At 39.1% G+C, this 22571-nt stretch overlaps 1 protein-coding gene across 1 annotated transcript; it reads right to left on the bottom strand.

The window, feature by feature from the left end:
- Nucleotides 1-233: 233 nt before the first annotated feature.
- On the bottom strand, nucleotides 234-21678 carry CLNS1A (chloride nucleotide-sensitive channel 1A). Its single transcript, XM_019726397.3, has 7 exons — nucleotides 21465-21678; nucleotides 15054-15190; nucleotides 10654-10758; nucleotides 9900-10007; nucleotides 8635-8808; nucleotides 4926-5016; nucleotides 234-1005 (listed from the first exon to the last, which is right to left on the bottom strand). Exons 1-6 carry the CDS (start codon nucleotides 21587-21589, stop codon nucleotides 4949-4951), a joined length of 717 nt encoding a protein of 238 aa, XP_019581956.1. The 5' UTR covers nucleotides 21590-21678; the 3' UTR covers nucleotides 234-1005; nucleotides 4926-4948.
- Between the last annotated feature and the right edge of the window lie 893 nt (nucleotides 21679-22571).

Raw genomic sequence — 22571 nt, 5'->3', positions numbered from 1 at the left:
TAAGTTATTATAAGAAATTATTCCTGATCCAAGTAGAAGAAACAGAAATCCCTTGAAATGTATTAAATCTCTGCCAGAAGCTCTAACTACATATTTTCTTACTCATTTAATGTTCATGTTTATCAACAGAAGTCAAACAAAAATAAGACCAACAAGATTTTCATTTTTTGCCAGCATTTTTTTTAAAAAACATTTCTCATTAATGGTTTTAGTCAAGAATGAGAGTACAATAATATAGAAAACCTAGATTTATTTGTTAAGCTATTATAAAGACAAAACAATTACCATGTGAAGTACTTTGAGGACTTCATCCCAATTTCACTTGTTCTATTACAGAAACTCACCTAAGAGGCAGGAAATTACAGGATAACCTAAGAGATTATAACAAAACAAACTGGTGGAACATGGAGAAAGGAGCAGTAGCTAGTCAGAAGCACTTGTGTTAGTGGTAGTATGTGTGGCTGGGATGTTTCCGAAGAGGATCCCTAGAGATGCCTGAATTAATTAATCTGGGTCCCAAATGAGTAAAGAGATCCTTACCCCGGTGGACAAAGAGCAGAGGCCAAGATTTCTCTCAGATCTCTCTGTCTCTCTTGTTAAAAGAAGAGGGTATCCTGAGGCCCGAAAGGGGTAGCGCTTAGATTCAGCCTGTCCCATCCAGTCGACCTAAACCTCCATGTACCTGTGTATTTTCACCATATAGCCCTGCTAGGTTATGGAAGGTGCAAACACTGAAGGCAGGAATGACAGGCCTACTCAGAGGGTACCTAGACACAGGAAGTTTGGGAGTAAATGATAAACTACAAATACCCTCTTGGTTAAGTTAATTCACCTTTGTTAATAAAGGTCATAGTTTCTTCTGCTGATGACAACGTTTTGTCTCCGTATAGTCTATCTCAAGAAAGAACTGGTTCAGGTAAGTTTTGGAGAAGGAAAAATACTTTCATCAACACCCATCCACAGAGGAAAAGGCACCAAGTTCTCTCCTACAGTTATGAGCAGAATCTGAAAAACAAAAAGTTTACAGTGTTTATAGTATCAATTATTTATTTCATGCCTAGTCAAGAGTTCCAGGGGACTTAGATATATTATATGTCAGTCTTTGCAACAATCCTGACCGGTAGTGATCATTCCATTTTTCAGATGAGGAAACTAAGGATTAGAGAAGTTATATGCCTTGTCCAAGGACACAGAGCTGGGAAGCGGCAAAGCTGTGATTCCACCACTCATGTGCCTGTCCCTTCAGGCCACCTCATGCATTGAGAGGTCCTAGTTCTGTTATCTTGAAATTTTTAATCGTTACATAAATACTCTAATTATTCCTTCTTCAGTCCTTGAAGGCAAATACAATTTCAAATGATTAAAATTTTATAGACATTACAGACACTGTTTGGAATTCAGGTCAATTATCCAGATGAAGAATTTGCATAAACTTTATGAATAAAATATCTGTCCATTCCAGCTGTAGCATAAAATGAATAGAAAACAAATCATTAGCTCATTAGAAAGTCTGTAGCTATCTTATGGTTATTTCACCAGAAAATTACATTACAAAGAATCTTGGAATTATCGCCAGGGAACTTCAGTAACATCCCATTTTGTGTAATCTTTAGTGACTGACAAAATGAGTTTCTCATAATCCTTATTAATGGAGTGGTTAGTGTTCTCTGAATAGTCTATTTTTAAAGAAAAAATGTGTGAAAGCCAGAAGATCAAAAAAATCTGTTTTCCAGTTTCAATAAAAGATACTAAACAGGGGCCGGCCCGGTGGCTTAGGCGGTTAGAGCTCCATGCTCCTAACTCCGAAGGCTGCCTGTTCGATTCCCGCATGGGCCAGTGGGCTCTCAACCACAAGGTTGCCAGTTCAACTCCTCGAGTCCCACAAGGGATGGTGGGCTCTGCCCCCTGCAACTAAGATTGGACATGGCTCCTTGAGCTGAGCTGCCTCCCGGATGGCTCAGTTGGTTGGAGCGCGGGCTCTCAACCACAAGGTTGCTGGTCTGACTCCGCAAGGGATGGTGGGCTGTGCCCCCTGCAACTAGCAAGGGCAACTGGACCTGGAGCTGAGCTGTGCCCTCCACAACTAAGACTGAAAGAACAACAACTTGAAGCTGAACGGCACCCTCCACAACTGAGATTGAAAGGACAACAACTTGACTTGGAAAAAAAGGCCTGGAAGTACACACTGTTCCCCAATAAAGTCCTGTTCCCCTTCCCCAATAAAATCTTAAAAAAAAAAAAAAAAAAAGAAAGAGAGAGACTAAACAAGCATCAATGAACTGATAAAAACCAACATGCTATAAAGAACATGATAAATAAAATGTGAGAAATAAAAGAAGACTTAAGTTTGTACCAAAAGATTTCCCGTGACATACGATAGTGAAGTATTAGCATCTGGAACTGTCAGATCTGAAAATTAAAGTTAACAGAACTCCAGCAATATAAACAAATATTAGGTTGGTGCAAATGTAATTGCTGTTTAAAAGGTTAAAAATAATTGCAAAAGCTGCAATTACTTTTGCACCAACCTAATAATCTTTTAGCTGACTGCAGAGGAGACATTGGTGATTTTAGACTATATGGCTACCAATGACAGAAGTAAATGTTGTGGAAATTAAAATTAAGTATTTAAAGAAAGATGTAAGTCACAAAACTCTAAAAAAGATTATTTCTGATAGTTCCACAGGCAGTACGTCAGGCAAAAGCAGAGATCCATTATCACAATTCATGGTTAGTATTAAAACAATGTTATAGTGGCGCAGAGCAATGGCGGCGACCACCACCACAGCCCGTCCTGCTTCCACAGCTCCCTCCCCTTTGCCATACAAATGGAACGTCTACAAAATTTGCTACACGAAAGGCATAAAGCAAGTTAACAAACTGTAAAGATTGAAAAAACACAGAGTATGTACTCTGACCATTCTGACATTAAGCTAAAAAGTAATAAATAAATTGGGAATTGTTATATGTTTTGAAATTATGAAATGCAATTTCAATTAACCTATGAGTCAAAGAAGAAATAAAAATGTAAATTATAAAATATTTTGAATTGAGCTTTAATGAAATTATGACATATCTGAATTTGTGGGGTGCAAAATCCCAGCAGGCCATTTTTTGGATTAGAAATTGAGAAGCTGATTTAAAAATTTACATGGAAAAAAGAGGACTTAGAACAGCTGAAAAACAACTTTGAAGAAGAACAAACTTGAAGGACTCACACTACCTGCTTTTGAGACTTACTACAAAGTACAATCATCAAAAGAGTGTGGTTTTGGGGCCAGCCTGGTGGCTCAGGCAGTTAGAGCTCCATGCTCCTAATTCTGAAGACTGCCGGTTTGATTCCCCCAGTGGGCTCTCAACCACAAGGTTGCCAGTTCAATTCCTCGAGTCCCGCAGGGATGGTGGGCAGCGCCCCCTGCAACTAAGATTGAACACGGCACCTTGAGCTGAGCTGCCGCTGAGCTCCCGGATGGCTCAGTTGGTTGGAGTGCGTCCTCTCAACCACTAGGTTGCCGGTTCAACTCCCGCAAGGGATGGTGGGCTGTGCCCCCTGCAACTAGCAACGGCAACTGGACCTGGAGCTGAGCTGCGCCCTCCACAACTAAGACTGAAAGGACAACAACTTGAAGCTGAACGATACCCCCCACAACTAACATTGAAAGGACAACAACTTGACTTGAAAAAAAGGCCTGGAAGTACACACTGTTCCCCAATAAAGTCCTGTTCTCCTTCCCCAATAAAATCTTTAAGCAAACAACAACAAAAAAACAATGTTATATTCATAATGGCAATAATTTAGAAGGTAAATGGAACTTAGAATAACAAAGAATCTTACAACCTAACTGGATGTCTGACAGTGGTAGAAGAGTCAGGCAAAATATATGAATCTTGCCATGCTATTGCTATCTGCTTCAATAAAGGACCTGGGTATACGTAGCATCTCAAAGACTGGAAGACAGCTAGTATTCAAGAAACTGCTATGAGGTAAGCGGTAGCAGGGCACTATAGAAGAGAAAGAGGGCTAGCAATTTTACATCTTATAAATAATGGCTCCTAGGATTACTAGTCTTAGCTCTGTATGATATGAACTAGTTACATGACCTTTAGTTATTATCGAACATACAGTTGAGATACTCAAGCTGGCAAAGGACAATTTATTTCTCAGAGTAACATGGAGCAAACAGCCAGGGACAAACTGCAGGCAAAGCCCACGAAAGTCGAGGAAAGAAAACTGACAGTGAGCGCTTACATCAGTCAAGAAAAGGACATATAAAGCACTTGGGGAATGCCAGCCTTTGGACAACTGTACCTGGACTTGCTACGGTTTGGCAAACCAGCCTTGAACACTAAGTGCCCAGGACCTGGGTCCACCCTTATTTTCAGGAGGGAAACCGATACCAGATTATGATTAAAGGCTTAAACTCAGTTTGGAATTATTTCTAATTCCTCCCAAATTTAAATAGCAGTGAGTTGTAGCAAATCTCTGCTTTGTGTTTTTTAATGAACGTGTTAAGGTTTTGGACGTCACAAGTGGGAAGAGGTGACGCAAGAGCAGACGAGGACATGAGCTCAGTCTTGCTGCTCCCACCTGCGCCAGCCAGGGAGAGCTCCGCTTCTGAATAAAGGGGCTGATGTCATTCTCCCCGGTTCACTGAGGACGGGGGCATCTCATTCTCCATGTACTCTCAGTGCCTGGTGTGTGGTAAGTGCTCAGTAAATGTTAATTAACCTGTACATCACCATGTTTGCAGACCTCGATTTCTTAGAGGAAAAAAAAAAACACCACATAATTTTCAATAATTTCAGAAATAAATAACTGACATTTTTTTCAAACTGCTCATTTTATAGAGGGCTCCTGAATTACGAAAATAATTATAGGAGGTGATTTTCATGCTTGATGACAAGGGAAAAAATAAACGACTTACTCCAAAGCAGCACACAATCATTTTCAGTGATCCACATCTGCATCCTCAAACTGCCCAGCAACCGTTGGTGTCGCATCCACCTCCATCCCATCTGAAGGAAAAATTGAACCACTGAGCAATAGTCTACAGAGCACTTCAGACAGGCAGGCAGCTTACATTTTCAACAGAAGGGAGCTAGTGCCCTCTGGTGGTTAAGAGTTGCTATTTCTATCTCTTGAAAATTCAAGTATCAAGGAACAAATTGAGAAAGAAAATAAGGCACCTGTAAATGTAGGCCAAGTTAAAATTAGTGTCTACATTTAACGTTTACTTTGTAAATTCTCAACCTCAACACTAAAAGAACACTAGGTAGGAACTTTCAAACGCAGCAAGCATCAATTGTTTACTCCTCCCAGACCTATGCCATGAATTTCTGTGCAACTTTTTTTTTAAGGAATCAATACCCTATCCTCACAAAACTTTATGACATAGTTCAGGAGAAAAGACAAAATAAGTAGACCGAGGTTCCTGCTTTTCCTGTTTATCTCATCTCATTTAAATAGGGGGAGGCATTGTACAAGAAAAGCCCTCTGGAAAGAGCTGTCTACAGCTGCTTTCTCCACGTCTTCACTTCCCATTCACCCTTCAATTCTCCAGCCAACCACAAACTGGCTTCTGCCTCCAGCCCCTGGCCAGCCCACCGCCTGGACCTCCAGTAGGACATGCAAATGCAACACATACAAAATTTACTCATCATCTTTCCACATAGAAAATGCTTCTCTTTCCAGTCTTGCTAAAGGATACCTCTTACCTGCCCAATCCAGAAACCTTCACCAAGTCTCTAATTTCTATTGCTTCTATCTCTTAAATATCTCCCAAATCTGTTAAGTCATTTGACATTCACTGCCACTACCGAATTTAGGTCACGATCTCTCATCTAATTTAAAATTTAAGTTACGCAACAGGGTTTCTCTCCTTTTCTCCAGTATTTCCCTTTGCAATTAATATTCCATATCACAGCCAGTCATCTTCTGAAACACTAATCAAATTAAAATTTTTCAATGGCTTCCCACTGACCTAAACATAAAGTTGCGATTCTTTAACATAACACAGCTTTCAAGTTCCTTTAAAATACAGTCGTTCACAACCCACCTTTATCTGCTGCTGTAACCACTCCTCACACTCAGAGTTCCAGACTTAATGAACAACTTTCAGTTCCCAAAGCTGAGTGGTCTCTTGAACCTTTACACATGGCTGACCCCTTTACCTGCCTCTCTTCCCACACTGTATGCAAACCCCTTTCACCCAGATCACTTTTATTCATCTTTCAGATCTTGGCTTAGATGTCACTTACTCCATGAAGGCTGAGTCTCTCCCTGACTGCCCAGGCTGGGTGAAGAGCCCTGTCTCTCCTTCCACAGCTTCTCAAGCTTCCCCTGTATCTCTGTACCACAATGTACTGTAACTGCCTAACAAGTTAATTTATTTTTCTCTCCATTAGAATGCCATTGATACGAAGCCAGTAACCACGTCTCTCATGAGTACTGCTGTACACTAGCACACTAGTTCAATAAACATCTCGTTACATAAATAAGCACATGAAACACTGAAATGCCACTAGTAGACAGTGTGCGTTTAAATGGCAAAAAGATTGAAATTTACTAAGACAGATCTCAGGTGTTCTTACCACACACACACACACACACACACACACACACAAAAGGGAGTATGTGAGGGAAGGAATTTAATTAGCTCGACTATTGTCATCATTTCACTATATAATGTATATCAAAACATCATGTTTCATACCTTAAATATACACAATTTTTATTTAAATCAAATTTAAAAAAAGAAAATGCACAGGTCAAACTAACAAAGTAAATAAATGACAAAAAGTACTTTAGAAGATGGGAAATGGTATAGGCTGAAGAAGTTTTATATATAGGCAACTCTGAATATGCAAATGAGGAAAAGTCCAAAAAACTCACTTTAGCAAAGTGTTTGAGACTTTAAATCGTTTGCTACAAAGCATTAAATAAGAAATTTTACAAATTAAAAAAAAAGAAATCCTTCAGTGATGAAACGCTTTTCAATTGTCAAGGGCACTTTCCAATCAATCACTAAGAAAACAAGTAACATCTTGAATTCTTTCAGCTGAGAGTTTTGTAGAGCACTAGAAATCATCTGAGCCATTTCACCCTAAAGCCTGTGCTAGGCTTAAAATGGAGAGGAGACATAGGAATAATTGTGTGACCCAAAGCCCAAACTTTTCCTAATTAAAATATCCCAGAACTTCCGGACCCCCAGGTCAACATGCTCTGTGCATGGAGATGTTGATCACAGCATCATGAGAGAAACTTAAATGTACTGTTAAAAGAAAAACGATGGCAAGCTTCTTTACGAATATTCTGCGTCACTAAAAATTAGAAGTGGTAAAAGTCTGTAACAACATAAAATATTAACATATATTAAATAGATGTAACATGCAAGAAGTGCTTGTAACAGTGCTTGGTATATTATTTTTACATATTAGCCTATTTATTTAATCTCTTACCACTTATTAGCTATTTGACATGAAGCACATTATGTGACCTTTGTGGGTCTTAGTTTCTTCATCTCTCATATGGGGATCATAACAGCATCTACCATAGAGGGTTCTTAGATTAAATGAGTCAGTATGTGTACTGTGCTTACATGAAGGGCTGGCACATACAGCACTACGTACATGTCTTATTGAGGGCAGCAGGAATAAGACTGGAGACATTTGGGGCAAAGATAGGGTTTTCTCTTCAGAGTCAGAGTGAAGAGTTTGAACTTTATATGGTGAATATCAAGCAACCACTGAGGAGACATCCTTCCATAGGGGTGACACATAGGGTTCTCAGAAGATTAAAATGGCACAGTGAGCTGGAGAAAGGGATCACTGAGGCAAAAAATGTACTACTGTAAATCAAGTGTGAGAAGAAAAGGGGCTAGGTTTAGAGGACAGGAGTAGTAACAGCAAGGGGACCTACGAATTATTTAAAGGAAAAATCCATGGAACTCAGTACTGGACTGGGTAAGGGAATAAATGGAAAAGGATGAATCAACAGTACCACAAGAATCTAACTGACGTAGGATACTTAGAAAAGGGAACCAGTCTAACAAGGAAAATATTTCCAAAGAAGCTTACAAATATGAGACAACTAAAACATAAACATTTAAAGCCACTTGTTTAAGGTTCAGATGTTTGTCACAAAAAGAGAACCCACGTTTCTTGAATGCTACCTAGCACTGACTTCATCAATTGACTATCCTAGTTTTGCATATAATCATATAGGAATTCATTTTAAAAATAAAAATAGCAGTATCAATGTGTGCACACACACATATATACACATAAGCAAACAAACAAAAAGACTGGAAAATATGCAACAGAAAATAGATGTTTCTCAATTAGAATGATACTTGATTTTTCATTTCTTCTTTGCCTGTGCCCATTTAAAAAATGTCCATTTAAAAAAATGTGTGACTGAACACAGACTATTTTTTTAGCTAGGAAAGCAAATTAACAAAAATTTACATGAGAATTTCAATTCTATGTAATTCTACGTTTGCTTCCTACACTATAGAATTTTGAGATTTCTCTGCTAGAATTTCCAAAAGAACCTCTATATGTCTCTCCACAACTTCCTTTGTTGCCTAAGTGACCATCTGACCATTCACACTGAAGAGAAAGAAGGATACTCACCTTCATAATCTCTTACTGAGTCTTCTGTCCGGACTCCAGCCATGTTATACTGGCTGCTCACAGACTGAGAAAGCATTCCTTCTAATCTCTCCAATGTGGCCTGGCCTTCTGCTGTTAAATGGGATAATCCTTCTTCATAGGTGTAAAATGTAGGAATGTCCCCCTGCCCTTGTTCTAAACAAATAAAAAGCTTTTAAGCTCTTAGAAAACAATTGGGGATAAGCAATAATGCAATTACTGAAGATAAGATACAATGAAAAGGCTTCCAGGAAATACTTTTCAACAAGAAAATACTTTTCAACATTCATTTAACCCACATACACAGGCCATCTGCTGGAGACACAGCTACAAAGAAAACATCCCTACCCTCTAGGATGAGAAGGGATTCAAAGAGATAATGAGCCAGTAAACAATTCCCAACGAATCAAATGTCCAGGGACTAGAAGGAAATCAGGGAGTCTTATATTATCACAAGGTGGGAATTTTACAGGTTAGTGCAAATTCATTTGGTATTAATTTGTTCTGAAGGTTTGTTGCTGATTAAAATACATGTTCCTTTTTTAAAAATCAGAAATTCTGGAGCAAAAAACATTAAATCAGAATCATCCAAAAATCTCAGTGAAGACGAATGTTTTTAGATATACAAGGGAGAACGCCAGAAATGAGTTTGCGTCAGGCCAGGAAGCGAGTACATATGGCGGAAAGGGCTCTGGATAGCCAGACTGGTTGGGGTACCCGAGACCACGGGGATAAAGGAAAGAGAACGGCAGGCACCTCAAGACTCTACCCGGCTAGTGACTGCATTCTGGTCTGGGGAAGCCAGCAGAAATACTCTCAGGTAAATGAAGTACGGCACTGGGAAAAAGAAAGGACTTTGGCAGTGAGCTGTTTGAAGGACTATGTTCAATAAAGACGTACATGATACAGGTGATGGAAGGAGACTTGTTCTCTGAGAGCAGCTGCATCAACTTAAAAAGACTCTTCTGACTACCCACTGTCATACCTACCATTATCTTTCCTTCCATTTATCTCTACCCATTTCCCCACCCCAATCATCTCTATTTTTCACCCTCAAGCTTGGAAAGCCCATAAATGTTTCCAGTTTGGCTTAGATATGAATTGTACCACTCACTTTTATTAATAATCATACTATATGGCTACTTCAGAGGGACACAAAGAACTATAATACCATCCCCTTAGTAACAAACAAATGCTTAGAATAAGACACACACAAAAAAACACTTTAAAAAATCCTTTTCACTGACCATGTGCTTCCACATCGTATTCTTCTCCATCGTAATCATCTGAATCTTCATCGTCAGGGTCGGGATGCAAAGCCTGGCATTCACACATTGCAGTAAACATTGCCTCCACTGAACAAATAAATTAAATTGTAATTAGTATTTCTTTCTGGCCAATGTGCAAAAAAAAAAGTAACTAAACAACCATAGTGCAAATAAATGTAATGGGTCAACAAGAGGTATATTAGGGTCCCAATATTCACAAAACCTGCCAAATTCCAAGGAGACTCAATCTTGAAAAGTACTTATTGGCAATGGATAAGTCACAAAATAGTTCATTTTAAGATATTACTGAGATCACCTCACTCCTGGTTGCATTTTCTGAGCGAGTCAGGGAGTCCTGGTCAGACTGCTATTATCAGAGTAAAGTCCCTCATGGCTGATGGGCTCTTACTAGTTATCCTGCATCTTCCATTCTGGAACTGTCACGGCTCCTGTACCCTCTAACTGGTGAGATTCAGTCAACGGCATCAAGTCAATAAAAATAATCAGATTCCTCCATTCACAGAACATACCAAGTAACACAGTGTCCACTACACTCTCACTACAGTTACGATCGTTGATATTTATAGGTCTCTGGTCCTCAGTATTACAGATGCCAAACTGAAGAAAAAGCAGCAGAATGGAGATGCTGAGGGTAACGGGACGAGCGTATGTGTGGGAAGGGGGGAATACTTGGTCCATGAAGGGAAAAGAATCAATTCCATAGCACACTCACATGCTGATTTATCACTAGGCACAAATCTAAATTCAGCAATAGGTTCAACATCATCATCATCACTGTCTTCCTCTTCTTCATCAGCAACAGATTCTTTTGATTCTTCTAGAAAGGGAATAAAAATAATTTTTTCATCACGCTGTTTTGAAAAAAGAAGCCTAAAAGGATGTTATAAAGGATGCTCACTGATATAGCTAAATACTACAATTCAATTTTTACTTCAAATTATAAGGAGGTGGTGATTTTAGAGCTAAAAAAGGCTCTAGAGAGTCTCTCTGGTCTAGTCACACTGTCTGCACTGAGCCCTAGGGATTCCAACGTCCCTCGGGGTCATGGTGGGGGTGGGGAATCCAAAGTCAGGCCTCTAATAAGTATAGTTCCAAGTCATCTGCTTCTTTTGCCTTTCACCTTGAAACAAATGGTAGGGCAGCAGTTTGTAAACCACTAATGTTATTCATCGCCGACAATTTACAGATGAGAAACCAAGGCCCATAAAAGTTAACTGACCCAAGAGATAAATTAACAAAGTCTGCAAGACAAAAATACAAACGTTCAATAAAGAGGACACACATATGCTGCTGGTAGAAGTGGAAACTGCTACAACCACTCTGGAGATGAGTATATCCTACTACCCAGCAATTCCTCCTCTAAGTACATATTAGGTACACAAAGAGTTTGTACATAAATGTTTATGGAAGTACTATATGTACTAGTGAAAGTATAAAAAAATAAATGATAAAAAAAAAAGATAGATGTACTGTAATCTGGTCATATTATGTTTTATAGACAGACAGCAGTGAAAAATGAACAAATGTGATTTATATGTATCAAAATACATAGATTAAAAGTATAATTGAATGAAAAAGGTAGTTGCAGAGTATATATAATACCACTTACATTAGAACTTTAAACACAAAATAAAACTATTACATTGCTTATGGGTATATACATATTCAGTAAAAATCCAAAAGCATAAACAAAAGGACACACGCCATCTTTAGGATAATGTTTAACTCCAAAGACAAAGAGTAGGGAATGAAATGAGAAGGGGTACAAAAAGGATTAACAGTACTGATGTACTTTTATTTCTTTAACAGACTAATTATGGAAAATGTTACAATTTATGCTGGATATTGAATAACAGAAAGTTTTTATTACTCTCTGCACTTCTCAATGTTTGATTTCATAATGAAAGAAAGGTCAACAAAATACTTAAATAGACCCCAAAAACTTTAAAACATGTTCAAAACTAATAATCTTACAAATATAAACTCAATTTTGTTCAGCATAAAGTGACCACACAAAAAAATGCTAATTTTCCATGCAGATGAAGATAAGGTAGAACGGTATATTTATATACTACTATTCAAAGTGTAAACTGATATAAACTTTGTGGAAAGCAATTTGACAATATATGTTAAGATTTTAAAAATGTTTTATTACCTTTAATGTAACAATACTACTCACAGGAATCAATTATAGGGGGATATCGACTAAATTTTTTTTAACTTTTATTTTTAAAAGTCATACAAGCTTACTGTAGAATAATGAAAAAATACAGATAAGCTAAAAGGGAAAATGTTTTAAATAGTCACCATTAACAGTTTTATATAACAGACTTAATAGGACTTTCCCTGTCCTGTTTGTTATTACATTGTTAAATACAACATACATGTCTTCTTTATGTAAACAAGTAAAATAATACAAAACATTGGATAATTCTAAATAGTTGAATATATTATGGTACTAACAAACTTTTTCAATGTATTTTAAAAACCACAACGGTATCATACTGTAATTATTATTCTGTAACAGAACATCACTTTTTTTTTTTTTCCCCCAAAGGAGGGTGCAGCTCACAGTGGCCCATGCGGGAATCGAACCAACAATCCAACCTTGCTGCTATTACCTAGCACCACGCTGTAACCAACTGAGCTAACCGACCACCTGTGAACATCACTTTTTAAATTATAAAAATAATACACGCTCGTATAACAGCAATTGAGAATCTAGATGGACTCAAAGGAAAAAGTCCCTCCCACTCTAGAACAATAAGCTGATGGTTCGATTTAATGAGGTTTATGGAGGTAAGCAAAGAGAAAAAAAAATCTGAAGCTTGGAGAATCAGGATGAAATGAACAAAGGCTGGGAAAACAGGATCCAAGCAGGTGTAACTTATGAGAAGAGGGGTTCCAGACAAACAGAACTGGAAAACTATTGAAACAAATATAATCCGGAGGATTCTACTTTCTAGTAAGATACAAAATTCCTACTTATTTTAGTAAGAAAGGGTTAATCATCATCCCATTCATTTCAATTTAAAAACACCTACTCCAAACCCACTAAATCCTTATTTCCTACCGTGTTTCTCCGAAAATAAGACATAACTGGGCAATCAGCTCTAATGCATCTTTTAGAGCAAAAATTAATATAAGACCCGGTCTTATACTATATTATGTAAGACCGGGTCTTATATTATAGTAAAATAAGACCAGGACTTATATTAATTTTTGCTTCAAAAGACACATTAGAGTTGATTGTCCGGCTAAGTCTTGTTTTCAGGGAAACACGGTAGTCTGGGACTCCCAGTATTTGCATTTTTAACAAGAGCCCAGGTGTTTCTGAAGTACAGCCAGGTTTAAGAACTAAAGACTATTACAATCCCATAATTTTTCTGGATGAAACTGAGGTGCAGAGATGAAAATGACTTGCCCACCAAGTTAATGACAATCTCCTTATTCAGTGTGCTCTTCTATTCAGCTGGCTTTATTCAAACTCTACCTCTCTAACCTTATTTTCTGACACAGACCTTTGCCCAGTGCCACTACTCTACACTACGGGCATTTCACATCAGCATTTGGAACTGACAGACAAGGGTACGTCTAAAGTTTTGCATTTTTGTGAATGAATGATGCTTTACACTGAACATGAACTATAATACTCTTGGTTATGAAACCATAGTTGTATTTACTAAACAGAAAGTTACCTCCTCATTTGAAAGTCTTACTATAACCCAAGGTCAACGGCTTTTACTTTTCCTTACCATCTCTTTCAAACTTCACTAGATTTTTATCTATCCTTGGAACCTTTCCAATGGCAAAAGTTTGAAATCTTATAACAAAATTATTTTCAGATAACTGAATCATTACCAGTTAATGAGGCAGGGCTTGTCAAAAGCCCTAAAAATGACGAATTAGTGTCACACTGAATATAAATGGTCATCTTTTATCTGAAATCACATTAAAATCCCAAATTTTAATGTGCAATAGCTCAACAGGCAAACCTATGGGACTGTCTCTTATAAACTATTTCAAAGAAAAGTAACCCATTATTTTAAAAGCAGTAGTTTACTAAAAATATAATCACTGTCTTTTCAACCCCCAAGTTCTGTTTTCCACAAAAGATGAACATACTAAACTAACAAAATACAGAGTATCAACTGTTTATTTAGTTACACTTACAAAAATCAAACACAAGTTTTTATTTTGTGCCTAACTTGTTTTTCATTTGGAATCCTTTCAACCCATAGTCAACAGTCTAAAAACTGGATTTTTTCTATTTCTTACTCCATCTTTCATTAACTTCAGTAGGTTGTTATGAATCTTTATAGTTATCTCCAACAGCAAAACCTGGGAATCTTGTATCCTAGTGTTTCCCACCCCCAGCACTACTGACATTTGACTGGATAATTCTTTGCCGTGGGAGGCTGTGCTGTGCTTTGTAGGATGTTTGGCAGCCTCCCTGGCCTCTTAACCACTAGATGCCAGGAGGGCTCCTCCCCGCTCCAGTCACAACAATCAAAATGTTATTGCCAAATGTAGGGGGAGAGCAACCTCATCTTTCACTGAGAAGAGAACAAAACAAAACAGGTTGTATCCTAAACTCTTGGAAGCACAAAGTATACTGATCCAAGCTTCAAGGGTGCCAAATATCAATTCCTTTACAAAGAGAAAGAAAATAGACAAACTCAAAGAGAAAAAAAATTGGAAATATAAATCCATAATAACTGAATAGTTATAAGTGCAAAGATATAGAAAACAACAGGCAGTTTCCAAATTATTTTATGGTGCTGAAATTTTGCTTAATAAACTATTATCCAAAGTAAGTCAATAGCTGAATATTACATTATGATCAAAGATTGCTTTTTAAAATATAAGATGCTACCAAAAGGGCGGCCGGTTTGCTCAGTGGTTAGAGCGCAGTGCTCATAACACCAAGGTCGCCGGTTTGATTCCCACATGGGCCAGTGAGCTGCGCCCTCCACAACTAGAGTGAAAACAACAACTTGACTTGGAGTGGATGGGTCCTGCAAAGACACACTCTTCCCCAATATTCCCCAGTAAAAAAAGATGCTACTTAAAAAAAAAAAAGGCAGCTCAAGATGAAATGACCATACATACCTTCAAATTTGGCATTCACCATAACATACAAATGCTCTCGTGGGTATGCATTTAGGTCCCTGGACACCGCATGCAAACTAATGGTGGGGTATTCCAGTGAGAATCCTAATCCAGAGCCATCTAACCAAGACAGGCGGCTGAAAAACATATTTTAAGTAGATTATTTCAAGAAATTAAATCCTCATTTAATATCCTAAAATTTTAAAAGCTTCAGTCTGGACACTTTTATGCATGTGAAAAATTTCAAGCTTACTGTTTAGAAATATTCCTAAAATACGAAAATTCAGCAGCAGGAATTGAATTGTTATGGCTCTTTTCCTCTGGCTAAAAGTTCAAATAGATTTGAAATGCAGTAATTCTTATTCACGTGTGTGTTTCTATGCCTTTTATACTTGGTCTTATCTGGAATGTCCAGGCCCCTTCTTTGCTTTTGCAAATCCTCTTCATCTGGTCCTCCTTGAATCTTGCCTCCAATCACCCCAGTCCAGAACGACTTCTTTTTTTTCTAGCTTGCACTTATGCTCAGTAATGTATCATTTAGCACTGAGCTCTGTGACAGAATGTGGGCTACTTGACAGGAGAACCTACCATGTTCTTTACTTAACATTCTTCCCAACCACTAGCATCGTGGTCAGCAGGTAAGTATGCAATAAATACCTGGGAATCACTGACTGCTCTACTAATCCTACACTGCATGACATACACACGAAATGGCTGCAATCACACTTACCGCTAGTCAGAAAATAATTATCACACTGAAAAACTTTATGAACACTTTCATTTAGTCTGCAACTTTAAGAGAAAACCACAGGTAAATAAGCAAGGTCTAGTTTTCCCTCAGAAGTACTCAAATACAAATATTTTATTGGTGTAACAAAGGAAACACATCACCAAAATCAGTATGAGTATGTTGAATTCTGAGTAAGGGCTGGCTAATTCCATGTTTCCCTGAAAATAAGACCTAGCCGGACAATCAGCTCTCATGCGTCTTTTGGAGCAAAAATTAATACAAGACCGGGTATAATATAATATAATATAATATAATACAATACAATACAATACAATACAATACAATACAATACAATACAATACAATACAAAACCGGGTCTTATATTAATTTTTGCTCCAAAAGACGCAGGAGAGCTGATTGTCCGGCTAGGTCTTATTTTCGGGGAAACACGGTTTTTTGGTTAATAAATACTTCACCCATCTGGAACTGCACCACTTAGCAGAGGAAAAAAAGTAGCAAAAATGTAATTAAGAAACAACAAAAAAATGTTAATGTAATAAAACTTAACGCAATATACTGGTTGCATAGGGCTGGAAGGAAATAGAGAGTGATTGCTAATCAGTGCTGATTTTTTGGGGGGGTGATGAAAATATTCTAAAATTGATTGTGGTGATGGTTGTACAACTCTATATAGCTGTTATTTAAAAAACAAGTTAATACAATCTGGTCCCCATATCATTCTATTGTCTATACAATTTTAACAAGCCTGGTTGTCTGATTTCTTTTTTCACATGGATTGTCTATTTATTGTTTATTTTAACCAAGCAAAAATAAGTAAAATAGGAGAAGCTAGGACTCCCTTGGGCAGAAACAATGACAGTGCAGTGGTCAGCTCATTCCTATTCAATGTAAGGGGAGGATGAACTTAACACTTCAGTCCCCTTAAAGGAAATCAATGTCTAACAGCACAAGTGTGTAATGTGTGTCCCGCACTCATCAAAAACAAAGGCAGAATTAGATTGTGGTGAAAATTGTACAACTCTGTAAATACACTAAAATGTAATGGATTGTACACTTAAAAAAAGCAAAAGCAAGAAAATATATACTTGTAAAGATTTTCATTGAACATGCTTATTTAAAAAAGAAAACCTGGGGGGACGGGGGTGGTAGATGAGGGTAAAGGGGATCAACTATATGGTGATGGAAGGAGAACTGACTCTGGGTGGTGAACACACAATGGGATTTATAGATGATGTATTACAGAATCGTACACCTGAAATCTATGTAACTTTACTAACAACTGTCACCCCAATATACTTTAATTAAAAAAAACCAACAACCTGGGAGGCTTAAAATTGATAGATCTTAAGGAGCTTCAAGTGGTATACGTTCCAGAAATGACTTTTCAGAAAGATTCATCCCAAGGAAATATTTTATTGGTCACTAAACTGTACATGCTGTATGTGCCATTCCTGTCCACTGTTTTTATCTTAATGTAGAGATGAAAATAGTGCTCATGTATCATAGGATTGCCAGTCCCTTACTAAAACTATTATTATTTTAAGCAAATAAATTCTTTTTTCTCACCTCAAAAATCCCCTGGCATTACCACAATTCAGAAAGGAGTATTCCAACTTTGGGTGTCCAAAATTTCAAATATCCAGACCCAGAAAACTTTTTTTAATGACGCAGTTAGGAGGTGGGGAAACTAAAACATAAACACAGACTCAGTGCCTACCAAAGTATGGCCTTTACTTTAAAAAGCACATAATTGCTTGTAGTTCCTCACTGCCGGCAGGACACAAGTGCTGCCTCAGCACATTTCCTATGGAACTCTCATAATCTTATAAATGGACAGGGATTATACACTCTATACAACGCAATTAAGTTCCACTAAAAGCAACACTTTGATCATTCAGTTCTGATTTTTATTTATTCTCTTTCCGTATATTCTAGAAGGAAAATACCCTTCAAACAAAAAAAATCAAATAACTATATACGAAGTCGCAAAGAAAGCATGAGTCACAAAAGGGAAAAACAAGACTTCGAAAGCCACTCAACATGCAGAGGAATGTTCTGCTAATTACCCGTGGGATGAACAACTGGACAGGCAGGTAAGAGAGGTTTTGAATTTAGGTTGGTTTAATTATTTGGTTTTAATTTTAGAATAAGACATAAAAAGCATTACTTGTAAGTTTAAATTACCTATTTTTAATTTAATTTTTTTTTGTTTTTTGGTGTTTTTTTTTAACACAAAACACTTTTATTACACGGACTAAGCTAGGAGGGAGGAGGATTTATCTGCCTTCCGGGCCTTGATCTTCCTCATCAGAACTCCAGCTCCTTGCCCTCTTGCACAGCCATCTGCTCGGCCACACGGGCCTGTGGTCCTGAAGCGATGCATCCAAGAAGCGTGCCCTGCTAGGACTGCTCTTCTAGAAGACTGCTGGTTTGGGCACTCTTCTTTCTTTCCACTATTTCTTCTCAATGTTCTTTGATCGGTTTTTGTTTAACGTCTCTTCCCCGTCAGGAGTCAGCATGGCGGCCTTCTTGCAGCCAAGGGCCGTGCACAGTGGGACTCGTACCACCAGCGGTAGGCTGTGCTGTCAATGAGCACGACGTCGTCTTTTACTAAGGTCTTGGTTGCATTGTTGGATGCACTGTAGAAACACAAATCCTTGTGCAGTGCGTACAACTCTTGGAGACCCAGGAGAAGTTCCCCACGTCCAGCCTCAAGGCACAGTACTCATCTCCCTGCACTCGGACAGGCAGGGGCTAATCTTAGTGCTGGCGGCGGGGCAGCCCCACTGATTTTCGCTTCTTGTGGAAGAGCTTTCTCTTGCCCCTGCTCTTGTGGTGCTTGTGCCAGTTGTCCAGCGAGATGCCCATGGCTCCGTGCCAATTGGAAAGAGCTAATTACCTATTTTATTTTAAATAAAATGATATCTTTTGAATAATTCAAGCCTCTGTTCCCTTCCTTATTTGGATAAAAAGTCAACTTCCTAAGCCTGAGAATTCTAAATCATTCAATAAACATCTGAGAAACTATCTACCTAAAACCAAATGAGACCTTGTCTCTCTGCCTAAAATCCTAAAATAGTTTCCCCAAAGCCTAAGACAAGCCAAGCTCATGAACATGGCTCTTTTCTTCTCAGCTTTATTATTTCTCCAATCTTTCTCACTCAAGTCCTCCGATGAAGAATTGCTAGACCGTGTGTACTGTGTGTAGATGTTTTTTACATATACAGAGGGTGCCAAAAAATGTATACACATTTTAAGAAAACTGTATTAAAACTGTAATACTCAATACATACCAATAACAAAAACTGAATACAAGTCACATTTGACTTCTGCAATTACAAGAGGTGCTCAAAGTAGTTACCATAAGCGTCCAGACACTTCTGATAACAGCGAACTACGGCTTGAGCAACGTTGACCAGTGTCCACCTGTATACATTTTTCTGGCACCCTGGCATATATCTATATATACATATAAATATAAACGCACACACATATATATCCTGGCACAACATTGTTTCTCACTCTTGGCCTCTCAGCATCATGTTTCTTCTAATTAAAACAGTTCCCTTTGCCCCACCGCATTCATCTGGCTGTCAATCTTCATTTGTCACCTCCTCTAGGAAGCCTTCCCAGTTTGAAAGCTTGATTCTATCAAGACTTGGAAATGCTAGGTAGGAAAGAACAAAAAGGGAAAGAGACCAAGGAGGTGAGGCAATGAGTGAAGAGGGATGAACACAGGTGCCCGAGGTGCTGGTAATATCCTGTTTTGATTTTTTTTTTAATATCCTGTTCTTAACCTGGATGGTGCACATACAGGTGTTGGTTTAATTATAATTCTTTAAACCACAGATATATAATGTACACTCTTTTTTGTATGTATACTTAAAAATATTTTCTTAAAGCAAGGTAAGAGATCTGTTAGTAAAAGGTTGAAATAAAAACATTTTCAACAGATTAGAACTTAGGAGTTTGTATTTCCTGAATGTGATAACTGTACTATGGTTATACAAGAGGATGCCCTTGTTCTTAGGAGATATATACTAAAATACTTACAGGTAAAGTAACATATTTGCAACTCTCAAATAGCTCAAAAGAGAGAGAGAGAGAAACACGGCAAAATGTTAACAACTTATCAGTCTTTGTGAAGGGTCTATGGGTATTAATGAACAACACTTGCAACTTTTCTTTAGGTTTGAAAATTTTCAAAATGAAAAAGCAAGTATAGGACCGCCCCTCAAAGGGGTTATAGTATAGAAAGAAGAGCCAATAGACAGAGAAGCCACGGGGGAAAAAAAGGGATTGTGTAGGGGCTAGGAATCTCTGTACTCCACTTCCCACCACTTAAAAGAAATTGCTCTCTCAAGATCAACAAAGATCTCCTCGTCAATACACAACAGATGCTTTTCAAATTTTACTTGACTGTTCCTCCCTTTTCCCAACCTACCTCTTAATGTAGATGTGTCCCCAAAGTTCTATCCTTTGCCCTCATCTCTTTTAGGTATCTAATTGATTCCCATGAGTATATGCTAACACTTATATTAATGATTTCCAAATCTCTATCTTTAATACCCCTCTCACAAATACACATATGTCCAACTAATCCCCACATGTCCAGACTAAACTAATTATCTGCACCTCCCTCCAAACTTGCTTTTCTTCCCATCCAGTATTTCCTATCTCTGTGACTAGCCAAAAGCCTAAACTTGGCTCAGTATCTAGATTTCCCTCTAAATGAAGGGTTTTTTTGTGGGATGGGGTGTGTGTGTGTATATGTGTCCTCTGTGGTAGGCAGAATTTTGGCCCCTATAACCTTCATCCTGTGGTGTCAAGACTGTGAATATTGTATGTTATGTGCCAAAGGAACTTTATGGATGTCATAATTATAAAGTTATTCATCAGTTGACAAATAGTGAGATTATCCTGGATTATCTGTGTAGGTCCAATGTAATCACATGAGCTCTTACATGCTGAGAATTTTCTGCCTGTAGCCCAAAGTGATGCAGCAGAAAGAAAAGTCAGAGTGATTTGAAGGACAATGAGGATTCAACGTGTCACGTTGGCTTGGTGATGAATGAAACCTCAATACTACAACCATAATATTTCAGACATGTGTATCCGATTGTGCAAGTACAAAGTGCTCCAAATAGCCAAATAAAATGGCAATTCCTTCTAAGAATGGAAACGGGAGTCAGAAATGGGAACTGAGAGGGGTTGCGGATGCTCTTCTCGCCACCCGCACCTCCAGAAGACAATCTACAATCCTTAACTAAACTTGCACAACCCTCCATAATCTGCTCTAAACCTACGTGTCCTACCCAGGGCAACATCTCCCGCGCCTATAAACCGGAAAAAACAAGCGGGCACTCGATGACTCTAACTCAGGGTCTAGAAACTCAACACCTTAGGACGAGACTTTGAGTCAAGAACAATGCACGCACCAGACCTCCTGTAAACAGGTGAGTACAAAGCATAATCAATGAGAGAACACAGTCTAAAGAAGAGAGTAAGGACGGCTCAGGAGGACAGGGCACGAGAACAATCGAGCCCACCTCCCAGCACAGGTATCGCCGAGGCGACTGAGAGCACGCGCTCCAGCTCCCCGCCACCCGAGGTCGCAGCAGGCGGCGCGCAGGAGCAGCACTCGGGAACAGGGACCCTACCTCTCAGCGATGTAAAGGGTGCCGGTGCCGAGGCCCTTCCCGTTCAGTACAGCCTCGGTGTCTGGCTGCTGCTGCCGGAGCCCCTCAGCCGACCCCGGTGGCGGGAAACTTTTGAGGAAGCTCATTGCAGCAGTGGGCACGGAGACACAGGACAGGAGGCAGCTGAAGCCCAGCAAGCCCAGCTCGCCGCGTCCCACCCCGGAAGCGGTGGCAATGACCCCGGAAGAACAACTTCGTCTGCACCGGAATTTGAAGGCCATCCACCATAGAGACGAGACGTTCTAGGGCTAGCTCTCGGATGCCTGAGAGGGCTGGCTGTCACGTGACTCTCCCACTTTCCCTCGCCATTTCTGAGGCTCCCCACTTCTGTAAGGGAGCGGTCTCCCCCACATCCTACCTTAGGGTCGTCACTGCACGTCCTGTGAGCGAGGAGGCACAAGGAGTAATAAGTTCCATTTCCTACAAAAAGGGAAACGGAGGCCTGAGACCTCACTGATCTAAACAGAGGTCAGAGAACTCCTGAGTTTACAGCTGTTACAGTATCACTTGCGCCCGCCTCATCCCGGCCTGTGCACATCTCAACTAACAGCCACGCCCCAGACCTCAGTCTAGACCCTGACACCGCCCTAGTGCACGAGCCACGTATCCGCGGGCAAAAGAACCCAGAGGTAATTAACTCTGGTGAAGAGCTGGCTACGTCTGTAAGGAGATGGGGCGTTGAAGGGAGAGTTCATCCATCAGCTTTGGAGCGTGTGCTGTAGTTCTTCTTTAGGCACTTAACAGCAACGTAATAACAGCAATAAAAACTTTCAAGTGATCATTATCACTAAGGTAACCGAGTGTCCTGTTCACGGCCCTCTTCTAAGCACTTCACGCATATTAGTCATTTCCTCTTTATGACAACCGTTTGAGAAAGTGGCTATTATTGACCCAGTTTTACAAATGACAGGCCTGAGGCGTGAAATTCAAAAGCAAGAGCTTTTAGCCTCGAGGGACCTAGCGGAATCGCTAGGCGTCACTTTTCTAGCCTGGACCATCAGTACGGCCATACCTGTGCTGTAGGACTGTTGTGACGGGAGGACGGGACGTGTGGAGCAGTTTTATTTC

Source organism: Rhinolophus sinicus, chromosome 14, assembly GCF_057876585.1.
Source record: "Rhinolophus sinicus isolate RSI-liver-muscle chromosome 14, RSI-T2T, whole genome shotgun sequence".
NCBI lineage: Eukaryota > Metazoa > Chordata > Mammalia > Chiroptera > Rhinolophidae > Rhinolophus > Rhinolophus sinicus.
This window is presented reverse-complemented; position numbering and strand designations above follow the sequence as displayed.